Below are 18213 nucleotides of genomic sequence, written 5' to 3'. Positions count from 1 at the left end.
ATTAAAAGGGGGGTTATCTTCCCTAATCTCACTGAGAGAGCTTTGCAGATTATTTTGAGGTCTATATTGGACGATAGCTTGAGGGAAATACAGGGTCTTTGCCTGGTTTTAGTAGGAAACTAATGTTGGCAGAATTCATATTTGGTGGTAGTCTGCCATTTGCCTTAATTTCCTGCAACATTCTGTGGAAAACTGGTGCTAGAATTGTCCAGAATTCTTTGTAGAATTCAGCTGGAAATCCATCTGGACCTGGAGCCTTATTATTGGCATACTTATCAGGGCTTCCTGGAGTTCACCTGGTGTCAGCGAATCCAGTGCCATTGCTTGACTGTCTAGTAATCTTGGAAGGGTTACATTGTCAAGAAACTGATCAATTTCATTTTTAGAGGTTTATTTGTGGTGAATATAAAGTTTCATAGAAATTCCTAAAAATGTTGTTTATTCTTTCAGGGTCATATATTGTGTTCCCAGACAAATACTTAACAGCACATATAGTTGTTTTTTCTTTATTTATTTTTATTGGTTAGCTAGAAATCGACTGGATTTGTTACAGTGTTCAAAATTTTGCAAGCGAAGTCTTTGTACTAAGAATTGAGGTTTTTTTTATTAATTATTTCATTTAATTCTAGTTTTGTTTTGCGTATTTTGTTCCATATTTCCTGTTCCTGGCGGGACATGTAGGCTTCTTTTAAGGATTTGAAGGTTTTTTCTAATTCCTGAATATTTTTGTTTTCTTTTTTCTTTTTATGTGATGAGAAAGAAATTATTTTACCTCTCATCACAGCTTTCCCTTCTTCCCAGAGAACAGATGCTGATGTCCTAGAAAGGTCATTATTGTCTAAATATAAAGTCCACTCTTTTAAAAAAATATTTAACAAATTATTCATCTCACAATAGTCTTTCAAGGTCTGTATGCAAGGCAGTTTTGCAGATATAATGGCTATAATTAGGATATGATGTTAATGTTATTTTGGTTTATATTTTGTATTGCTACATATCTATCCATTTTATACAATAACAAATTAATCACTTTGTCACTCAAATTTTAGTGAATGTTACGCAAGTGTCAACTATTTCTTGACAGGAACTTATTGCTTAGTAAATTTTAGCCACCATAGTATTTTGAATACCACAGTGTTTTTAGTAAGTATAGTCTTTTTCTTTTTTTTAAATCAATGCAAAATGTTTTTTTGCTGCAGTTATACTAATTGCAGTTATTCTTTATAACTTAACAGAACTGCCAAATTTCGCATTATTTTTTTTTTGTTTTGCTTGTCATGCTTTAATAGAATTGATCAGTACAGTACCTACACAGTTACTACAGTAACCATGTCAACAAAAGACACACGCAGTCATTAGCATAAATTTAAATCATCACAGAGTAATGATGTAACCATTTTGTAATATCAGTTTCAGTTTTACAGAAAAATGTAATGCAAAATATTTTCATAATTTGAAAATGTTTTATTTTTTTTTTTAGTTTTACTATGCAATGCATCCAAAGGCTGAGTACTGATTGACCATCAATTCCAAGCCCAAGCAGCGATCCCAGTATTTATCAGTCTGACACTCATCTGCTGTAGGCCAGTACTCAACCCAGGTTCTCTCACCAATCATGTACTTAAACCTGAGAGGAAGAATTGAAAAAAAAATGTTAGCCTTTATGTGACCAACTATCTGCAAATTTGGAATGAACAACTGTGACACACATACACAGTACACACAGAACTCTGAAAAGACATATGTTTAAACAGCCACCATTCACATCCACAGTCATGCAAACAATATACTTACGTCATCTTGTCATCTGGGTGAATATCCTTATCTGAGCCCATGATAAGGTAGGTTTTGCCTTTTTCCAGACCTAAAGCTTCTCTGCAGTGTTGATAACTGAGAAATATGCGATGTTTATTCAATGGATTAGCATCAAGATTACCTGTAATGAAGATAAGACAGTTAAGAGCAGTGATTTATGAACGATTAAATATGTTGCTCAAGTTGCAGTTAAAGACAGCACTGCTGATTTCTTAAACATTCCTGGTTAAATCATCACTATATAATACCAAAATTATGGCAATATGCTGAGTAAGAGATGGGAATCAATCACACTAACTCAGCACTGGTAAATGGTGCTAACTTCCATTTGCTAGCAGCATAAAAGCAAGTAGTAGTTTTCTAAAAAAAAACAAAACAAAAAGTAACTTCCACCCTTTGCCATAGAAACAAATTAATAGAAAGGTGAGTACTTGCCTTCTTTGATGGTGTCCATAACTTGGGCTTTGTGACTGTCTATGGATAACTCTTCTATAAACTCTGCCACGTGCACTTTGTATGCTATGGACAGACAAGGTGTAAATTTCAGCTTTCTGCTTTCCTATATGCAGTTAAATAAACCTTAATGCAACCATTTATGTTTGGGTTTTTTTGTTTGTTTTTACCATAGTCTACTTTGTGGGTCTCTGTACTCTCACAAATCTTAGCTTGGCGTTCATCATTGGTGATATTTTCCTTCTTCTGCATACTGCAGTTCTCTGGAAGTACACAGTCGGTACAGGTTAATATAATATAAATATATATAAAGCTGTTGTGTATATGTGTTGATCTGTCGATGCAGCTATGTGAAAATGTCAATGTAATAAATATATTAGTAATAATTTACAGACAACATAGTTAATCATGAAAAAGAATGTTTTCACACGAGGCTTTACCATCCTGTGAAAAACTAAGTGAATTCCATTATTAAAAAGTTTATAGAATAATACTGTTTGTAGCGTCCAAAACAGCAGCACTGTTCCAGTAATCGCCATTTAAATCTTGACTGGGAAAAAGCTGGGAAAAATTAAGGGATTTACAAGTAAGGCGTTACTGTAGTCAGATTACTTTTTTCAAGTAACGAGTAAAGTAAGGGATTACTATTGCAAAAAAGCTAATTAGATTACTGTTACTTTCCTGTAAGCACACTGCGTTATTGCGTTACTAAACCGTGCTTTTGTTTGCGAGAGTGTCTCATGACAATGACGTAAGCGCGTGCGACGTTCGTGGTAACAGACATGTGCAGATAAAAAATGGTGCAGATAAAATACTTTTTTCAAGTAACTTGACCAACACTGCCCGCGAGTTTGATATGTATGGCACTTTACAGTGTTGTGTGCGGAGCTGAACGAACCTACCAACCACGGTGGGATATATATCTCAGGGGCGGGACATCGGCTGGGCTTGATGCAAGCAGATAAAGATTTTTCAATGAGTGAAATTTACAGCAGCGTTGCCCTTAAGTGTTTTCTTCCGTGCCTGGCTGGCTGCCTCGTTTCTATTTGGCACACACAGACATTCGTTCCAGTATGCTGCATTCTCAACACTTCAAAAAAAGTTATTTTTAAGTTGCTGCCCAGCGGGACATGATATGTATATATATTTATATACACACGTCAATAACACTTTGAGATTTAATACGAGGTCTCTCTCTGTGACAAAATAAATCAAAGGGATGCGTACGCAGCAGGATAAAAGAAAAGTAAGGAACTAAATGCAGCCTAATTTAGTCTGCAGTCACATAGCAACACCTGTTTATCGGCAATAACAGTCCCCGGTAACCCAAACTAATTATAGGGTCGCATGGAAATTTGTGGGTCAGTCTATTTGCATTGTATTTGCATTGCCTCACACAATGAACATTACATGTAATTCTATATAATGTAAAAGTAGTCAAAGCTAATGACATCAACAACAGCACGGTGTCATTTCCACTTCTTTTCCCTGTAAAAACAGCATGGTGGATAACAGTCCGTGAGCAGTCGCCTTTTTTGCGTTCACTATCCCTGTGCTTTTTACCATCTACAAATGCCATGGTGTTCATGTGATCATAAAAGACATGAACATTGAGGGTAAAAACAAAGGACACTGCTACCGAGCTTTTATCCGCCGACAGCTGTGCTGTGGTTACAAGAAAAAGAAGCGGAAATGACGTTCTCTATGCATTGAGATATTCCCCATGCGTCGGCTACACAACTGATTGAAACTTAATGCGACAGTGACACCAAGTAGAATTATAAATATAACATAGCCCCAAACATGTCTTTTTCAAAGCCTGCAGTGAAGAAAAAGGTTGGTGATGAGCACAGACAATTTCAGGAAAAGTGGGAAATGCAATATTGCAAATGCAATAGTGTTGCAGTGCACAAGGAATACAATTTGAAAATGTTATTACACAACTAGACATGCTGAGGTGTATGCAAAATACCAGGGAGATGAGAGAGCCAACCAGGTTGCCAATCTTAAAACATATTTACTGAGGCCACAAGGTTTCTTCAAGAAAGCAACCAAAGAGAATAATGCAGCAGTCAAGCCAGCTATGTGGTTAGTGAGATGATTGCAAAAGCAGGAAAGCCATTCACAGAAGGTTAATTTATCAAAAAGTGCATATTGCAGGCTGCAAATATAGTCTGTCTGGAAAAGAAAGGTCAGTTTAGCAACACCAGCCTTTCTGCCAACACCGTAGCAGATCGCATTTCTGACCTATCAAGTGACATTTATGACCAACTGTGTGACAAAGTCAAATGTTTCAGTTTATACCCAGTTGCTCTTGATGAGATCACAGACATCACAGACACTGCCCAGCTTGCAATGTATGTCCGTGGTGTTGATGACAGTTTTGAAGTGATGGAGGAGTTGCTCACAGTAAGTCCAATGCATGGCCAAACCACCTCTCAGGAGATATTTCACAAGCTGTGTGATGCCATTGAGAATGTCGGTTTACCATGGAAGAGGTTTGTTGGAATAACAAACAATAGAGTGCCTGTTACGGTTGCTGACCTCTAGTGGCTCTCCCTATGTGAGAGAGCCTTTTATCTCCCTTTCCTGTGTTCCAGGTCTTCCTCATGAGCCGCAGGCTGAGGTGTGTTGCAGCTCGTCAGCCACGGCATATAGACTTCCACTTCCCCCATTTGCCCGAACTGTGAGCTACAGTGGTTTGGGCAGCAGGCTGTAGCTGTATGTGAATTTAAATTTAAACTAAATTAAATGTGTAACTTTGGCTTTCTTTCTTTGTTGTGAGCTCAGCCATTGTATTTTGTTTTTGGCTAGAGAGTTCTTGGTTTGTTTTTTAGTTAAAGGGGGTTTTTGTTTGTTATTTTGGCCTTGGAGACCCTGAAGAAAAGAGCTTCCCTGTTTTCATTTTTACTTTAGTAGTTTTGTGCAATAAATCATGTTTAATGACATCTATTTTTCAGTAGTTTATGTTTTCTTTTTCACTTTGTGTTACCCCCCGCCCCAGACAACACTTCGTTTTTAAGTGGGGCGTAACAGTGCAATCAATGACAGGGAGGAAAAGTGGACTGGAAGAGGAGGGCGTGGAGGAGGCCATTGCTCTTCACTGCATTATCCATCAGCAGGTCCTTTGCAGCAAATGCCTGAAGTTTGACAAAGTGATGTCTATCGTTGCGAAATGCATCAACCAAATCAGATCCAGGGTCTTAAAGCACTGGAGGTTCCGTGCTTTTTTAGAGGAAATGGAGTCAGAATATTGGGACGTGCTGTATTTCACAGAGGTACGTTGGCTCAGCAGGGGAAACGTATTGAAGAGATTTTTTGAGTTGAGAGCATAAGTGAAAGCCTTCATGGAGAAGGAGAGTGGCTGTTACTGTGCTAAGTGATCCCAAATGGCTCATGGACTTAGCTTTTCTTGTTGATATCACACATGAGCTTAATGTACTGAACAAGAAGTTACAAGGCCAGGGGCAACTTGTCAGTCCTGCCTATGACAACGTGAGAGCATTCTCCACAAAACTTGTGTTATGGAAAGCCCAGCTCTCTCAGACAAACCTTTGCCATTTCCCAGCATACAAGGCACTCGTGCATGCAGGCACACCATTCAGTGGTGAGAAGTATGTTAACGTCATTTTGAGGCTACAGGAGGAATTTAATCACAGATTTGCAGACTTCAAGACACACAGGCCACATTTCAAATTTTTTCGGACTCCTTCTCCTTTGATGTGCAAGATGCCCCTTTGAAGCACAAATGCTTCCATTTGAAGCATTTGTGCTTCAAATGGAGCTCACTGAGCTGCAGTGCAACTCTGAACTCAAAGCGAAGTTCAGTGAGGTGAGTGGAAAAGCAGACAAGCTTGGGCAATTTTTGAGAAAATTGACCCCTAGCTTCCCTCGGCTTTCCCAAATGTTCAAGCGGACTATGTGCCTTTTTGGGAGCTCATACTTGTGCGAAAAGCTCTTCTCCACCTTGAACTTGAATAAGTCCAAGTACAGGTCCAGACTTACTGATGATCATCGACAAAACATACTGAGGGTCTCAACTGCTTCCTACCTCAGGCCAAATGTGGCTCGGCTATGTGAGAGGAAGTGCTGCCAGGTCTCTAGCAGCAAGGAGTAGGCAAGAGAAGCCATGTTCAGAAAAACAGTTCATGTTCTTCAATGTTCCATTCATGTTCAGAAGGTTAAAGGATAAAGAACTGTTAATACAGACACCTGAATCTGTATACAGCAGATATAGAAGACTGAAGAAACCACATAAGATCGCTGACCAGAGAAATCTAATTATTATTATATTTATTTAATACTGATTAAGAATTAATAAGAAAATAAATTAATCAATTTGTTTATTTTTTCATCTTATTTTGTGTTAAAAAATAAAAGTAAAGAGATTTGAGAAGATTGGAATTTTTTAACAATGCTTTTCTTGTGCAAAACCTAGCCGCAACCAAACTCTGCCTCCAGCGGCCCCCAGCTAAATTGAGTTTGAGACTCCTGCTCTAGACCTTCTTGTGGTTGTAACATAACTGGATGCTCATGTTCAGGATTTCTCAATCCAGCTATAGATGGTGAAAGTTTGATGGATTTTTGTTTTTGTGACTGTTAACAGGGATGAGTATGACAGCTTTTACTTTTGACTTAAGTTTCTGAAAGAACCCTCTTGGGAGGAATTACATGTGTGTAGAAACGATTATTTACTATTCCTCTTATTATTTACTAGACCTCTCTGCATTGAATCATACTTGTTATTAATCTCTGGCTCTCTTCCAAAGCATATCTTTGGTCACAGCAGATGGCCACCCCTCCCTGAGCCTGGTTCTGCCGGAGGTTTCTTCCTGTTAGAAGGGAGTTTTTCCTTCCCACTGTCGCCAAAGTGCTTGCTCATAGGGGGTCATTTGATTGTTAGGTTTTTCTCTATATGTATTATTGTAGGGTTTACTTTACAATATAAAATGCCTTGAGGCGACTGTTGTTGTGATTTGGCGCTATATAAATAAAATTGAATTGAACTATTCATAGCAGCACACTTTGAATTAAATGTGGGTAAGAAAATGCTAAAGAAAGAAATCTGAGACAAACAGATGGAGGAGGGGTTTCTTAGTGGGTTTGGTTTGCTTAGTACTTCAGTTCCTCCTAATAGTTCTACAGATTCCCAAGAGAAATCTACCGTGCCAGTGAAGGATGGGAAACTTTTTGAGACACTTCCCAAAATTGCAAAAACAGCTACTTCACTTAGTTCTGTTAGTCCCTTTCACTCTACAGGATTGAAGCCATACTGGCTCGGATGTCGGGCAGAATAACAGGGTTCGCGTCAGGAGTTGAGGAGCCAGGACATACTGATTAGAAGGTCAAAATGGGACATGCTCCCTAGGGTGGTCGAGAAAAACTGAGTTAGTCACATGACAGGGTGGGGCAAGGTCTCACAATGGGTTCACCCGAAACCTTGGCTAATAGGGACCCACACCCATTTTCACACCTTGGCTCATGTGATTAGGCATGGGATCAATAGTGGGTCCAGGACCCTCTTAGGGACAATCCCAATAGGACTTAAAAATCTGGGACTCTCCACCAATTGCTCTTAGAACTGAAGAAGCTTCTTGGATGAGAGGTAAAATGTCTTCAAGAAACTTACAGATGTCCAGACACTTTACTTTCCAAGCTCCTTGGAAAGGGCTGAGAAATGAACTCAAGAAGATGTGAAGGGTGAAGTACTATTTTTACACAGTGGTCCCAGTGGTAATCACAGGACTTGGTGCAGTGACCCCCAAGCTGGGCGAGTGGCTCCAGCAGATCCCAGGAACAATATTCAACATCTCTGTCCAGAAGAGCACAGTTTTCGGTACCACAAAGATACAAAGCAGGACACTAAAACTCCCAGGCCTCTGGTAGAGGACCCAAGCTTAAAGGATAAAGTTAGCCAAGAATAAATTCATGTGTGTGTGTGTGTGTGTGTGTGTGTGTGTGTGTGTGTGTGTGTTTACCTGTAAGGCATGTGTAAGAAAAGTGCTGTAGTTTTCCAGCTTCCATCTGTGCATTGTAAAATTCCACACAACGCGTTTCTGCAATGGAAAACAAAAAGTAGTTGAAAATTACTTTGTGCCAACTAGAGTAGACAAAAATGCAGATTAAATCTTTCAAATTCATTTGCATAGGGTATGCTTTGTTATCAACTTAGATCGACTGGGAACAAAGAAGAAAATCTTAAATCTGACAAAGGCAGCATTTTTCTGAGACTCACGTTCATAATATTCATAGACAGTTACAGCTGTGGGTTGTAAGACGCCCACCCGCATTTCCTGTTTGATCCTAAAAGCAATTTCCTCTGGTCGTGTGTGAGAAACCTGTGAAGTGAAATACAAAGAAGAAAAAAAGTGAGAAAAACAGAAACAAAAAGGGGAAAAGGGAAAAAGAAGAAAAATCGGTGTGAGTCACCAACCTTGTCCAAGTAAATGATGACTGAGCCTCTTTCTGACAGGGCTTTATAAATCGCATATTTTGATATGGTGCGGCCACGTCCTGTAGACAACTAAAGACACACAGAAAGCCAAGTTTTTAAACATTAACAGGTCTTGTTTTTCTTAACTGCATAGCTCTGCTTAATATGGGTATCACTTCTTACCAAATCCAAGTCTCTTGTTTCAACAGCAAAGCCAAATGGTAAGCCAATATCCAAGATTGACATGCTTGCATCGTGATCCCTGTTCTTATACCTTTAGAGAAGAACACTTTTTAAAAATATTAAACCAAAAGACAAAACAAAACAAACAAAACTACATTAAGTCAGTACTATTTTTACACTGGCAGGAGTGTAGTGTATATGGTACTTACATAACCTCTATTCTGAGCCTGTATGCGTCATTTGTATTTGTTTCTTCTGGAACAAAAAAGCAAAAGAAAAAAATGAGTAAATAAACAAATAAATGAAACCGCGGCAAACAGTCTTAATGAAAAAAACAAAACAAAACATAAAAGCAAAGCAATAAAGGACATGAAATTACCTGGGATGAGTTCTACTGAGAGGGTAAAATTCTGACAGTCACTCTTGTGTTCTTTGGGCTTAGAGTAATAACTTGTTACCAACTGTTATCAATAACATAGAAAAAACATAGAGAACAGAGGGAAAAAGTGTACTTTTATATTGTGTGATAAACAAATGGACACCAGTCTTGGTAATACTGCTCTTGATCTAGCAATCTAAAAAAAAATATTAAAATCAAAATCAGAATACTTTATTAATCCCAGAGGAAATTATGTAGCCGCATCTAGAAAGTTGATTCTGTTCATCTGCACTTAGCGTTTTCAGTGGGAGACTTATCCAAGGGACTTCTTCAGTCTCAGCTGACTGCAGATTTCCCCAACTTTATAAACAGGATATTTGCATAATGACTGAAACTAGCACCACAATGGGCCCTGACGTCAGCTTCATGACCAATAATATGCAAATTGTCATTACCATTGATCAATGACCATTAGAGCCATTCACAGAGAGTTGTGGAATGACTACAAACACAGCACTGTAAGATGGCGAAAGATGTACCCTTAGGCCATTCCTCAATTCAGAGATGATCTTTTCTTTTTCACGTAAATGGTCTCCTTGACTCTCCGCTCACTAGCATTCCTCTCTGTCCAGGATGTGTACATCCTCATTATTGAAAGAGTATCCACTGGCCTGTAGGTGTGAATAGACTGTGGAGTCCTGGCCTGATGAGTTAGCTCTTCTGTGTTGTGACTTCCGCTTAGTCAGAGGTTGTTTGGTTTCCCTGATGGTTAAATCATGAGAATCCTGGTACTTAACAGCATACACTATATTACTCCATTTGTGCCAGGGAACCCAATCCTTGGGGTGGAACAATTTTTGGCACAGCGTGTTCTGGGATTTGAAAGCCACAGAGACACGGTGTTTAGAGAAAATGCGTCTTAGCTTTTATGATACTTCAGATACATAAGGGATCACTAAGGGTTTGTCACTTGATGAAGCTCAGCGGCTCACAAATGACAGCTCATTTGACCGCAGATCTCGGTTGGGATCAGCATACACTCAGCTTTAGCATCACTCTGGGTTCTTGGCTAACTTAGCCAAGGTGTCTGTGCAGGCTCGTGCAAAGAGCTGAAGTTGTGGCCACAGCATAACGCAGCACTTGGCCAGTGCTGAGAGTGGTCCTGTTGGGATCATCCTGTAATCTCTTATGAACTACCTCCACTGCTTCAGTAACTGTAAAGTAGTTGCTCCAAGACAGCAAAAACAGTAACTAACTAAACTAAATTAAATAATACAATATATTACAAATTTACAAAATATGATAAAATAGCTCTAGTAAATACAAATAGCGCTGATATATGAATATTGCAGCATATTACACAGAATTATACTGAATTGAATATCGTATTAATAATAACACATGACTTACTGTCACTGTTGCTTCTCCTGTTCCTCTTGCAGTCACTGTGACATTCTGGTTTATATCATTAACCTGTTGGGATTAATATGAAAAAAACACACAAAAATGGGAAAAGGATTATAAAACAGAGACAAATTCATCCGGGTCAAACGAAATCTGGAGGAGAAAAATATTAATGGCTCGCCACTGAATTTATATTATATTTTATCTCATCAATTCAGTTGCTTAGGAAAAAGCTGAAAAAGGCCTAAGTGTTTCTGTGTGGTGAGATGATTTGCATAAAGGATACTGAACACAAAACAAATGTGTTTTTTGAGTTGGACAGTGACACATTAAGCAGGAGTGGGATTCTCATAAAACAAATCAGTAAGAAGGTTATCAAATTTATCAAATAACTAAATCTCTTGTAATCATTGACATATTAGTTTTAACTGCTGTGTTACTGGAGTCCAAAAAATGTTTTTTATTTATCACACAAAGGCCTCTGATGCCATAAGTCATGAATAGACCTCAGATTATGAAGAACCATACTGTAAACAAACTGCGACAATCAGAAGTGACAACACAACTGGAGAACTTGCCAAAAAGGTGTATGGTAAGGGTGTGTGGCATCACCTGACCTATTTTCTCTGTACAGTGAGTACATCATGACAGTACATCAGAGTGAAAGAATGCTATGCATTGTTGTTCATGGGCACCTCATAAATAACCTGAAGTAGACAGATGATGCTGTAATCATGATTATACATGGTGACTTTGCTTTTCAGACAAGTGTGTTCTCACTTTAAAAGTTCTTGTGGCATAGTAGTTGTCCCGGTTGAAATAGTACTTATTAGGCGATGACATTCCTGACAACTGGATGTCCACATTCAGATCATACTGTGGTTCTTTAGTATTGTTCCAGTACTCTGCTACAGCCTGATAGACCATTATAGTAGCCTGGAGAGAGACAAGTGGCGAAGATAATGAAAGACAAAGGTTATAAGATAATATTTATAAAATATATACATAAGATATCTTGATTGATGGGAAGTTTTGTGTTACCTGAGTTGATCCATAGCCTCCGCCCACCTTCCGCTGCTGGCTGAACCATCTCACAACAGGTCTGGCATCTTCAAAGTTCTTTATTAAAACAATATGAGACAATGGTAGCGTGTGTGTGTTCATAAAAAGTCATCTTGTGAAAAGTTCATAAAATTTCTTCTTATGGTTAACAGCATTAGAGCTTTAGGACTTTCAATCTTCGCATCTTATTGAATGCAGAACACCTGATTGTTATGTAAATAGTTTGAAATGATTATAAAAAAAAAAGGGTAAAAGGTAAATGGCTGCAAATAACTTTGTTGTTTGCAAAACTTGTGCATATAATTTTAAAACTGACAATTTATATTTGCATTTAAAGTTATGAAATATGATTCAATAAACATGTTTGGGGTTGTTACAGTAAAAAATATAACTTGCCTGATTTTAGATCAACTGTGTTAATACAGTACGTCAAAATGAAAACATAACTGTAAATTCAGGCACGTTAGGTTGTGCTGAAAAGAATGATATCAAACAAGGCAAAGTAGTTTCTAAAGGTTAAATGTAGAGGTAAAATCAAAAGTAGTTAAAAATGGCCAATTATACCCTGGACCCCAGAGGGTTAAACTTTTTTTTTTAAGTAACGCAATAGTTACTTTTCAAGTAATTAATTACTTTTAGAATCTTGTAACTCAGTTACTAACTCAGTTACTTTTTTGAAGAAGTAACTAGTAACTATAATTAATTACTTTTTCAAAGTAACGTGCCCAACAAGGCCTAGTATATTGTTGTGAAGTTTGAAGACGATTGATAAAAATATAATATAGAGATTTTACAGACTTTTACATTATGGTGTGATCTTTACCTTGACCCAGTTTTGAAAAATTAAATCAGCTTGAACTGTTATTGGCTTCTACTGTCACACAAAATTTGAAAATGATATCTTAAAAATAGACGCTGGACTGCTAACAAGCAGACAGATAGACAAACAAACTGAACAGATTACATGCTCCCTCCCTTTAGGGGGAGAAAAATAAAAAAAATTCTATCTACCTAAAATGTCCAAAATCTTTTTCACAGTGTATGAAGAGGCTGTGTAAATCTCATATTTGGTTTAATTAGTATTTGCACACAATAATAACAGAAAACTAAACATAGAAATGTTTTTCAATGTGCTGGAATTTCACAGTTAAATGAACTGCAATTGAAGTCCTCAGAAGTGCTCTGACAAGTGGTCAGTTATAGGAATTTTTAATACTATAACATAAATTTTCAATGATTTTTGTGTTCCAAACCTATAATATTTTAGTAAAACATGAATGACAGATGTTTCATTGCTTGTGTGAATTTGCACATCCTCACCTGGGTCTTGACTAGAGCAAGAAGAGCATAAGCTGTGGCCTCCAGGGTGTAAAGAGATCCCCTGCGCACAGGCCAGTGAGATAGCTCTGAAAGACACAAATACACCAATATTTTTTTATTACTATAATATATCTTGACCAAGCCTACCTCTTGTTGTAAAGATTAACACCCAAGACCCTGAGTGTAGCAAAGCTTGTTACTGGACACGTTGCTTGATAAATTTATTAGACCATCTGTCACAAAAATAAGAAAACACAAATATTTGAAAATCTGTTAAAACTTTTTTAAAGCTAATAAAATATATATTGGTATTTATTAGGCCAAAAGTTAAACTGAATTCACATTCTTTTCAAAATTGAAAATTTGAAAAATTCATGAAAATGATCATATAAACGCACTTGCACATACCTGTGGATGAACCATTAAAAAAAACATTAAAAATTATTATGGCAATTAACAGCGGTGTTAATTTAGTGCAACTGTGGCATAAATCTTACACTGGCTAGTTGTCTAAAAGATTTGTTTATGTTTATGTATCCTCTATGCAGCGGTTGAAGGCAGAACACAATGAAGTATTTTGTTACTGTACTTTTCAAGTATCAGGTATTTACTTGAGGATTTATTTTTAAGGCAACCTTTTACTTTTACCCCAGATTTTTACACAAATATCTATACAGTAGGTTCAATGATATCATTATATAGCATTTATACTCTGGGATTAAAATGGGTTGCAACTAGTGCTGATATCTGTAAGTTGTGGTTGTGGTACGTCAACATCTATCTAATGTTACTGAAGAGAAGCAAAAATGGAGTAACTTTTTTTTACTAACAACATTTTCTTAAGTGGCAGGTTATTTTAAATACAATGTTTCTATGAGCTTAACGAACATCAACAAAAACACAAACTGTTTGAGTGCAATTTGTAACACAGTATAGTATTGCTAGCTAAAGGTCCAGCTGCTGGATTTTGTAGAGAGAAAAGAGTGTGATATAACTTTAGTCAGAGATTGAGAAACATGTAAGAAAGAGGACAAGAGAGGGAGGACACAGGTTGTATTTCAAGGTAAGGACTGCTCAGTGACACTTATAAACTGCAAATTTAAGGCTTACATGTAATGTCCTCATTTGTAACCATAAATTGAATCTGTATATGAAGTGTTTTAATAAATGTTTTAACATTTTTAAAATAGTAAAAATACTTCCACTTAAGTAAAGAATGTCTGCACTTTTGCCAACTCTGCCTGTATGAGAGGATGGGACAGCAAATGAAAAGCACTGAGTCATCTAGAAATGTCAGAAAATACCAGTCCATTTATTTAATTTTTTTCCCTTCTACAGTTTACTGAAACTCTAACAATATAGTTATTGAATTTGTAAAAACGTATATACTCTTTATTGGTCTAAAGCCATATGTCATATGTATGAACATACCCGGAGCAACAAACTTGTAGAGGATCTCTTTGTTCAGTTTGTTTTCATTAGCCAGTGCATATGATGTCATGGCTACAGCATAAGGGCTGGTGAGGCTAGGCAAGCGCTTCTCCAGGTAGACCACTGCTTTGTCTATGCCACCTGGCAGCATCTGGGTTTATTAAAAAGGAATAAAAAAGGAACATGATGAGTAACAGAACAGAACATTTAAAAAAAACACAACGTTAACTGTTGTCTATGTTGGAGTATTAGTCCTTCTTCTTATGAGTGTCATGTGTCTCATTAATTAAGTAAGCTGAAATTACAATTTGGACCACTCAGTATAAAATCACCAATGCACCATAATCAAAATTTGTTATATCACAGAAAGGTGTAAGCAACTGAAAGGGGCAAGCAACAGCTTGCAGTTACCCTTCAGTGGCCTCACAGAAGAGTTCAAGGTGGCTCGCACACGAGAAGCCCTACAGTACAGAGATTCTAAAGACTGCAAGGTGGCATCAGCAGGTATTGAGGTAAGGACAGGAAGAAAGTGGAAGGCTGAGAAGGCAGTTGAGGTGGCAGAGTCACGCCTAAGGCAGAAAACACTGGTGGGGGTCTTAGCAACAGGGGGAGCAGGCTTGGGGTACTTCCCAAAGGCCCAGGTCAACAGGGCACAGGGAAAGGAGAGACACCAGCTACTCCAGGAAGAGGTCCGAGCAGGTGTGGAGGAGGAGCGAGTAAGTAGAGCTGTAGGCCTTAAGCGGCACGGAGCATGGACAAGGTGGGAGAGCACCTTGCACCGCAAGGTCACCTGGGCAAACATCATGCAGGCAGACTTCCACCGGATCCGATTCCTAGTGCAGGCAGTATACGACACTCTGCCAAGCCCAGCAAACCTCCATCTGTGGGGGAAGAGCGAGACACCTGTCTGTCCCCTGTGCTCTGGAAGAGGGACCCTAGAACACCTCCTTAGCAGCTGCCCAAGGGCCCTGGCCGATGGTCGGTATCGTTGGCGGCACGACCAGGTGCTCAGAGTAGTTGCTGAAAAGATTGCCTCAGCAATCAGCACCAGCAAGCATCATCATGCTCCGAGGAAGGCAATCTCTTTCATCAAGGCTGGAGAGAAACCCCAGGTGCGCCCGAATTTAACAACCGGCCTCCTCAACACAGCCTCTGATTGGCAGCTACAGGCTGACCTGGGTAAACAGCTAAAGTTCCCTCAGAACATTGCAAAAACATCTCTCCGGCCAGACATGATAATTATTTCTGAGGCCTCAAAACAGCTGATCATGCTGGAACTCACAGTGCCCTGGGAAGAGCAGATCGAGGAGGCCATTGAAAGGAAACGAGGAAAGTACCAGGAACTAGTGCAGGAGTGCAGGGGAAGGGGCTGGAAGACTTTCTATGAGCCCATAGAAGTGGGTTGTAGGGGCTTTGCAGGACGATCACTCTGCAAAGTCCTAGGCCAGCTGGGCGTGGCTGGGGCAGCCAAGAAGAGGGCCATCCAGGCTGTGAGTGAAGCAGCAGAGAAAGCCACAAGGTGGCTGTGGATCAAGAGGGCTGATCCGTGGGTAGCTACTGGTACGCAAGTCGGGGCCTGATCACCCCCGGCTGGGTCGCCTGGGCGAGGGTGTATGATGTTGTGAGACCCGAAACACCTGATGACCCCAGGATACATCACTGAAGATGCGTACCAGTGCATCCAGGAGATGTGTCTTTATAGTGAATATTTTATATCCTTCTCAATCTGTAATTTACAACATCTTAATACAGAAATGACTACAGAACAGCAAAATATTGGTGAGATGAATTAAATTGTTCCTTTTTTTTGCTGATCTGTGGTTTAATTCTTGCATTCAAATGCAATACAAAGTGTTACCTTTTGCTTATGTGAGATACTCTGAAATAACAATTATTTGGGGAATTCAATCCAAGATGGCTGCTGATTGGGAAAACTGTGTTTGTCACTCTTAGAAATCCAACAAACATCATGAAAAGAACTTAACATCCAAAAGATTGATTAAGACTCTTACCTTCACAAAGAACTTATGCTTCATTTTGTGTGAGTATTTCCACAAATTTTGAAGTTTGGAGTCCTTTTTTTCATCACATGTGCTCTACAAGTAACACCTGGCCTACTGGATTACCTGGAGCCTGGAATTCATCTTGTCTTCTAAGAATTTAAATTGGTGATCAAAAAACATGACAACTAAGAGGCTATCAGAAGATATTGAAGAAGTTAAGAAGTCTCTTAACTTCATGTCAGAGGAATTGAGTAAGGTGGTGAAACAGCAAGCAGGACTACTGGACTTAATTGAAGAAGTAAAACAACTGAAGATTGTGATTAAGGAAAAAGATAAGAAGATTGAAGAGCTGGAAAAAAGAGTTGAAGATTTGAAGCAGTATACAAGAATGGAAGATGTGATGATTTCTGGACTGAAGACAAATCACTACACCTATGCACGGAGTACAGCAGGTGACAAGGAGGTGGAAGATGCACCAAGAGCTGAAAATGATTTGCTTGAGCAGCAAGTTATTCAGTTTTTCAAAGACAAAGATATTGTTTTGGATAGCAAAAACATAGCTGCATGTCATACTATTCCACAAAAACCTACCATGATGCCAACTATCATACTACGATTTGTGAACAGGAAATATAAAGTTGAACTGTTAAAGATGGGAAAAAAGTTAAAGGGAACCGGCGTATAAGTGAATGAGCATCTCACCAAGAGAAATGCTGAAACTGCACAACAGGCAAGACTATTGAAGACGGAAAGGCACATCCAAGACACCTGGACGAGGAACTGCAAGGTATTCATAAGACTTAATGGGACAACAGAACAAGCTAAAGTAATTGTTGTCAGAGACATTGCAGATCTTGAGAGATTTAAACAAAAGAAATAGAGTTTAGTGTAGAAAAGAAATACTTGTGTTGGTGACTGTGATATGAACAATATCTGATAAGTGTGAGGAAAAATAACTATGCATGTAAATGTGTGAACAAAAAAAAAAGAAAGAAAAAAATGGAATATTTTGGATCTCATGATTATAAATTTTATGAGTTGGATAATAGTATTGATCCAGATATCCACCTCTATCAGAATGTTGATATGACATGTGAATATTATAGTTGGGAAGAGTTGGATCCCAAGATAAAAGGTTTTTCATTAATCCACTTTAACAGGCAGAGTCTTTACAGTAATTTTTCTAAAATCAAAGAGTATCTTGATCAATTCCAAAATAAGTTTGCAGTGGTAGCAATTTCAGAAACATGGTTGAATGATGACAGAGAACTGCAGGATGGACTAGAGGGCTATGAAATGTTTTGGCAAAATAGGAAGAATAGAATTAGAAGGTGTTGCTATGTTTGTTATTTCGTATCTTAAATGTAAAGTTGTTAACAATATGACTGCTGTGATTGATAACTTGATGGAATGTTTAACCACTGAAATTCAGGTTGAAAGATCTAAAAATATATTAGTTAGCTGCATTTATCGTACACATGCATCCTGTATAGATCAGTTTACCAAAGAAATTTCTGTAATATTAGAAAAACACAAAGAAAAGGTGACTTTTTTGTGGTGATTTTAACATTGATCTTTTGAAGGCAAACAACCATAATATGACTTCAGAATTTATTGATACAATGTTTAGTTTTGGGTTCCATCCGTTGATTCTAAAGTCGAGCAGAATAATGATGGATAGAGCCACTTTGATCGACAATATTTATGTTAATAAGATAGATGGCAAGATA

General features: G+C 38.2%; 1 protein-coding gene across 1 annotated transcript in view; it reads right to left on the bottom strand.

The window, feature by feature from the left end:
- Window positions 1–1485: 1485 nt before the first annotated feature.
- Window positions 1486–18213, bottom strand: part of LOC134629771 (complement C3-like) — a 64067-nt gene continuing 47339 nt past the window's right edge. Inside the window, exons 29-43 of the mRNA XM_063477289.1 lie at window positions 14481–14631; window positions 13050–13135; window positions 11709–11786; window positions 11448–11603; window positions 10674–10736; window positions 9264–9345; window positions 9094–9139; window positions 8885–8975; window positions 8702–8791; window positions 8504–8606; window positions 8247–8324; window positions 2439–2531; window positions 2251–2334; window positions 1795–1936; window positions 1486–1627 (exon numbers count right to left, since the gene is read on the bottom strand). Of these exons, the coding sequence (XP_063333359.1) occupies window positions 1486–1627; window positions 1795–1936; window positions 2251–2334; window positions 2439–2531; window positions 8247–8324; window positions 8504–8606; window positions 8702–8791; window positions 8885–8975; window positions 9094–9139; window positions 9264–9345; window positions 10674–10736; window positions 11448–11603; window positions 11709–11786; window positions 13050–13135; window positions 14481–14631 (1485 nt within the window). The remainder of the gene's footprint in view (window positions 1628–1794; window positions 1937–2250; window positions 2335–2438; window positions 2532–8246; window positions 8325–8503; window positions 8607–8701; window positions 8792–8884; window positions 8976–9093; window positions 9140–9263; window positions 9346–10673; window positions 10737–11447; window positions 11604–11708; window positions 11787–13049; window positions 13136–14480; window positions 14632–18213) is intronic.

Source organism: Pelmatolapia mariae, linkage group LG6 (genome assembly GCF_036321145.2).
Source record: "Pelmatolapia mariae isolate MD_Pm_ZW linkage group LG6, Pm_UMD_F_2, whole genome shotgun sequence".
Taxonomy (NCBI): domain Eukaryota; kingdom Metazoa; phylum Chordata; class Actinopteri; order Cichliformes; family Cichlidae; genus Pelmatolapia; species Pelmatolapia mariae.
This window is presented reverse-complemented; position numbering and strand designations above follow the sequence as displayed.